General features: G+C 38.1%; 2 protein-coding genes across 2 annotated transcripts in view; one reads left to right on the top strand and one right to left on the bottom strand.

Moving 5' to 3' along the window:
* The window catches only part of LOC117958295 (ral guanine nucleotide dissociation stimulator-like 1), a 43,702-nt gene extending 41,786 nt beyond the window's left edge, over window positions 1–1,916 (bottom strand). The window contains exon 1 of the mRNA XM_034894625.1: window positions 1,912–1,916. The gene's annotated coding sequence lies outside the window, so the exon portion shown is untranslated. The remainder of the gene's footprint in view (window positions 1–1,911) is intronic.
* LOC117958290 (choline transporter-like protein 2) overlaps window positions 1–6,010 on the top strand; it is an 18,530-nt gene that overhangs the window by 11,531 nt on the left and 989 nt on the right. Inside the window, exons 2-4 of the mRNA XM_034894620.1 lie at window positions 2,684–2,732; window positions 3,030–3,103; window positions 4,285–4,373. Of these exons, the coding sequence (XP_034750511.1) occupies window positions 2,684–2,732; window positions 3,030–3,103; window positions 4,285–4,373 (212 nt within the window). The remainder of the gene's footprint in view (window positions 1–2,683; window positions 2,733–3,029; window positions 3,104–4,284; window positions 4,374–6,010) is intronic.

Genomic DNA, 6,010 nt, shown 5'->3' on the forward strand with positions numbered 1-6,010 from the left:
TGTTGAGGTGTGTGTGTGTGTGTGTTAGATTGTTGAGGTGTGTGTGTGTGTGTGTGTGTGTGCACAAGGAGTTCTTTTATCAGTGTTCTCTCTTGCACAAACATCCCTGAGCTGAAGGTTTTTCTTGCTTATTAATATGTTCCATTAAGTCTGGTTCCTAAATATTAATATACACATGGAAGATAACAGATAACACGGCTTCCCCTTTTCTTTGAGTCTGTACCTGTTCACCTTTTGAACTTTTAAAGACTTATTTTTTACTTCCAGTTCATTCTGAGGCTTGTGTCGAGTCTCACTGCTCCGTGATCTGTTGTTCTGCTGTTTTGATTCATCTCTAACTTCCTGTTTCTTTACTCTACGTTGTTTTCATCACGTCAGTAGTTTTGCGTTACATCCTCGTGTGTTCTGCACCTTCTATTTCTATGTTGTTCACCTGTACAATATTTACAATATATGTAGCAATATTTTTAACTTTAAAAAAACTTTTTGTCCCTTTTTTCAATGATTATCACTTTGTTTTGACGTTTAATACTACGTAACACTAACTTATTAACTTTAGTTTTTCAGTTATTTTTGGAATTTATGGTCAATAAACCTAATTTATTGGAAATTATACCTAATGTTTGAGTTAGAAAAGCAGAAATTAGGAATTATTGAGACTAAAATTAAAGGAAAGGATGTTGATGATAATCACAGACTGGAATATGTCAACTTTTACTCAATACTATTTCAAAAACACTTCCATTTGTTTTACAATGCTATAAAATTGAATAAGACGCCCCAAAATTAATGAAAGTAGATATTTCTACTTGGCAAAGAGCGTTGGGTGGAATCAATCATGTTATTTTGGGGAATTAAAAAGAACATTGATTGATCATCAATAATCAAAAGGACTCCAATGAAGATTCATTTGAATCAGGAAATCTGTTTTGTAACGAGGACACCCGTGCTCTTCCTTTTTAAGATTAATTTTGGGGCATTTCTGCCTTTTTAATGGATAGGAATGCTGATATGAAGACGGGCAGTAAACTGTTCCAGGTCGGACTCGAACCCTTGACTTCCCCCCCCCCCCCCCCCCCCCCCCCCCCCCGATGCTCTTTCTAACAGGAAGCTGTGTCTTCTCTAAAAGCTAAATCAGTTGTTTGCTGCAGCGTTATCCTCCAGACCAGATACATAATTAATATGCAGAGACTCCACAGACCATGCTACTGTCTCTAGTGCTGCATAGTGTGCGTGTGCGTGTGCGTGTGTGTGTGTGTGTGTGTGTGCGCATATGCATGCTGGGGTATTCTGGGAAGGAAATTTAATTTAACCCTTGTGTTGTCTTCGGGTCAAACTGACCTGTTTCTAAGTGTTTTATATCAGAAATATGGATTTCTTTTAACGAAATTGCCCAAAAATAACATGGATGATTCCATATAACGTTCTTCAGGTAAATTAGGGATTACTTTCATTGATTTTTTTGGGGTGTTTTATTTTAATCTTATAGCATTGAATGTTTTTATTTTTTTTCAAAACAGTATCTGGACTAAACTCTGACATTACATCAACATCCACAGATCTTAACTATTAGTTAAAATAATGTGAGCAATGCCAGGGAGGGAGGGAGAGAGAGAGAGAGAGAAGATGATTTCACTGCAGACAGATTTGAAAGCCTGTTTTCTCGAGGACGTGTAACTGAGTTAAAAAGAGAATTTAGACAACAACCATTTTAGAGCCCGAACAACTCATCGAGAAATGAATCCACGGATTAATAGAGGATGGAAATAAGCGTTAGCTGCGGCTCGATCTAAGGCTGCTTGATTATGGCAAACAGCAACATGCCCATATTTTTTTTTGGAAGATGTTGCATTTTTTTTTTTTACTTAAAAAAACAAACACATCAACTGTGAAAACACCGAGAACTCTGACAGTTCCCATTTTTAAATACCCTCCAGAACACTCAACACAAATTCAGAGTTTCTGCAAAACAATCCCTTTTGTCGATTTACGTTGTTTTTGTGATCGTCAATAATGGAATTGCGATCACAATTTGATGAACTGGACAGCCCCCCCTCTGTTACCCCCTCATCCTGCATGTACAGATGGAGATGGGGGCGGCTGTGGCTCAGTAGTGGAGCGGTTTCCTGCCAGTTGGAAGGTTGGTGGTTCAGTCCCTGGCCCTGCACTCCCATGTTGAAGTGTCCTTGACCCCGATGCTGCGCCATCGGCGTGTAAATGTGTGTGAGTGTGTATCTGATGGGCAGGTGTGTAGATGTGTTTGTGTGTGTGTGTGTGTGTGTGCTTTTTCTAACTACATTTGTGGGGACCAAAAACCGGGAATCCAGTATACTTATGGGGACCTGACAGCTTTGTTGGGACAAAATGCTGGTCCCCTTAACGTTAAAGGGCTGTTGGAGGAATAAGACTTGGTTTTAGGAGTAGGGTTAGAGTTAGGTTATGGTTAGGGTTAGGGTGAGGGTTAAGGTTAGGCATTTAGGTTTGATGGTTAAGGTTAGGGTTAGGGTGAGGGTTAAGGTTAGGCATTTAGGTTTGATGGTTAAGGTTAGGGTTAGGGGCTAGGGAATGCATTATGTCAATGACTGGTCCCCACAAAGATAGAGAGACACACTTTACATGTTTACATGTCTCACTCGCCGTAACTCGCCGTGATAAACGCTTCATTTTTCCTTTTTCTTTGCAGGCGAGCCGAGGAAGTTCGACCCGACGTTCAAGGGCCCGATCCAGAACAGGTGAGACTAGAGATGTCACCTCATTTTGAAACGTGTTTCTTAGAATTAGACTTCTCTTTATCAATCTTTTTGGGATGACTCCCCCAAGGAAATTGAAATTTGCAGCAGCAGTTTTCAGCAAGAAAAATACAGTATAGAGAGAAAAAAAGACAGTATAAAGATAACAATAATAACAGTAAACATAACAATAAAACCTTTGGCTATAAAAAGACATTTACCATACCTGATCAGTCAGGTGTCCAGGTATTTGTGTGAGTCAGTTTCTTTTAACACATTAAACTTCTCTCTCTTGTTCAGGGGCTGCACGGACATCGTGTGCTGCATCCTCTTCGTCATCGCCATAGTGGGTTATGTTGCCGTGGGAATACTCGGTATGTATGGTGCATGTACAGATTTAACCCTTATGTATGAAGTAAACATGGTGCATGTACAGATTTAACCCTTATGTATGGAGGTAAACATGGTGCATGTACAGATGTAACCCTTGTTTATGGAGGTAAACATGGTGCATGTACAGATTTAACCCTTATGTATGGAGGTAAACATGGTGCATGTACAGAGTTAACCCTTATGTATGGAGGTAAACATGGTGCATGTACAGAGTTAACCCTTATGTATGGAGGTAAACATGGTGCATGAACAGATTTAACCCTTATGTATGAAGTAAACATGGTGCATGTACAGATTTAACCCTTATGTATGGAGGTAAACATGGTGTATGTACAGAGTTAACCCTTATGTATGAAGTAAACATGGTGCATGTACAGAGTTAACCCTTATGTATGGAGGTAAACATGGTGCATGTACAGAGTTAACCCTTATGTATGGAGGTAAACATGGTGCATTTACAGAGTTAACCCTTATGTATGGAGGTAAACATGGTGCAGAATGTGAGAGCGCGTAGATGGGATTTGAGCATATGTAGAATATGATTTGAGAGCTTGTACAACTAAAATTGAACTCTTATATGCGATGTGACAACCAGGCAACTTTTAGATTTTCTGGGTGAAAGAAAAAAGTTTTGGTTTTCTTTTTTCACTGTTTGTCAGTTTGTTCCATGTTGTTTATGTTGTTATTATTTCTGATGTTTTTGTCAATTGTCACTTTTTTCCAAGTTTTTTTTTTGTGGCATTTTTCCACTTTTTTGGTCATTCCTGTTTTGTTGATTGACCAAGTTTTTTTTATTTCTCCCTTCATTTTTGAAGTTTTTACGCCATTTTTGTCACCTTTTTTTACAAGTGTTTTTTAACACTTTTTGCCATGTTTTGTTTTTTTTGCACTTTTTTTTTGTTCTTTTATCAACTTTTTCAAATGCTAGAACATAAAATAAAATACCCAAACTCAATTAAAGGAACTGATCATTTATTTCATCTGGAAGATGGTTGCATGGGAACCATCCACTTCATTTCTTTGACAACTTGGTTGAAAGAAACCCAAATTTTTGGTACAGAAACTTTTTGAAAAAGGGTCAAATTTTGACCTGAGAACAAGAGAAGGGTTAAAGAAACTAAAGCTACAACCTCTGTGACCTTTGTGACCTTTTGCCCTCCAGCCTGGTCCCAGGGCGACCCCCGGAAGGTGATCTACCCCACAGACAGTCGAGGCCAGTTCTGTGGGCAGGCTGGCACCCCCCTCGCGTGAGTTTCATTCATTCATTCAACCTTTTATTTATCCTTGAAATCATTGATGCTCCATTTACAATGTCATCGAGGCAGATTACAAAGACAAAAACAGAAAATACAATCGTAAGAAATGTAAAAAAGGACAAAAACATTCTGAATTGGGAAATTATTTGATAAATAAATTAGGATAATAAAAGATGATAATGAATGATCAAGCAGTTACAAGTAGAAGTTTGCAGCTTTAAAACCAGGTTTCTAAATTGTCCGAGAGGCACAGTTTAGTTGATTTTAAGGAAAGTGGTGTAATGTGTTCCAGGTGTCGGGTCCACTGAGACTAAAAGCAGGTCTTCAGACCGGGTTCAGTCCGAGCTCGTGGAACAGGAAGTAAAAGCTTGGGTTTTCTCCAATTCTGGTGCTAAAAACAATACTTTGAAAACAATGCCGGTGCCTGAACGGAAATTAATACATATATAGTGTGTGTGTGTGTGTGTGTGTGTGTGTGTGTGTGTGTGTGTGTGTGTAAAGAAAGCACAAAATTACAGTAGGCAACTTCAAAGAACGGCTTGTCGGTTGCTAAGGCCATGTGGTCAAAATTGAATGATTTATTAATGTAATAACATTAACTTCTAACCAACTAATTTCACCAGTGAATTGCTGGTGAAATCTATCATCGTAATCAGATCATCGTACACTTTATTTAAAGTCGACAGAAACAACAGTTTGGTCTGGTTGACATATAAACTCTTAATTCACCCATTTACATGTGGAGATATGCTGCTCTATACACGCTAAAAGTAGTGATTATTTACATGGAGTCTGGTGGAGATATGCTGTTCTATACACGCTAAAAGTAGTGATTATTTACATGGAGTCTGGTGGAGATATGCTGCTCTACACACGCTAAAAGTAGTGATTATTTACATGGAGTCTGGTGGAGATATGCTGCTCTATACACGCTAAAAGTAATGATTATTTACATGGAGTCTGGTGGAGATATGCTGCTCTATACACGCTAAAAGTAGTGATTATTTACACAGAGTTTGGTGGGTTTGGTGATGGTGATTTTATGTTAAACTAAAAGGATCTTACTCTTTAACAAAAAGATCTACAGTATCTCTGTAGGTATCCTTTTCATAATGTTGTCAGACACTTAGAATAACAAATTGTATGGAAAGAGACTGGATGATTCATGTCCATTAAATGTTGTTCTACACGCCCTTTACACCACATGCAAACCATGAAACCACTCCTCCCACCTGTACCTTCTACCTACTGTAGGTCTGTTGATGCAACACCCTCGTGAGAAATAATAATGTGTACTCAACAAAGACATGGTAGCTAAAAACGGCATTAAAGCACAGTGCAATGGAGTCTGTGAGTAGGTCAAACGCACAGATATTGCTTTTTAAGAAGCGTCTCAGTAGAGCTGTAACAATTAATAAGTAATTGTAAAAATTAAAAAGGAAAAAAGACAACAACAAAACACTACTTAACCAGGTCTTCTTGAAAAAAACTAAACAAAAATGCAAATTTAAAAAAAAAAACATATTTACAGGAGTGAAAATTTAAAAACAACAACACAAGAACTGTTGAAAAAAGGATGAAAATACAGCATAATGATGAAAATTCTCTCTCTCTCTCTCTCTCTCTCTCTCT

Source organism: Etheostoma cragini, chromosome 15 (genome assembly GCF_013103735.1).
Source record: "Etheostoma cragini isolate CJK2018 chromosome 15, CSU_Ecrag_1.0, whole genome shotgun sequence".
NCBI classification, from domain to species: domain Eukaryota; kingdom Metazoa; phylum Chordata; class Actinopteri; order Perciformes; family Percidae; genus Etheostoma; species Etheostoma cragini.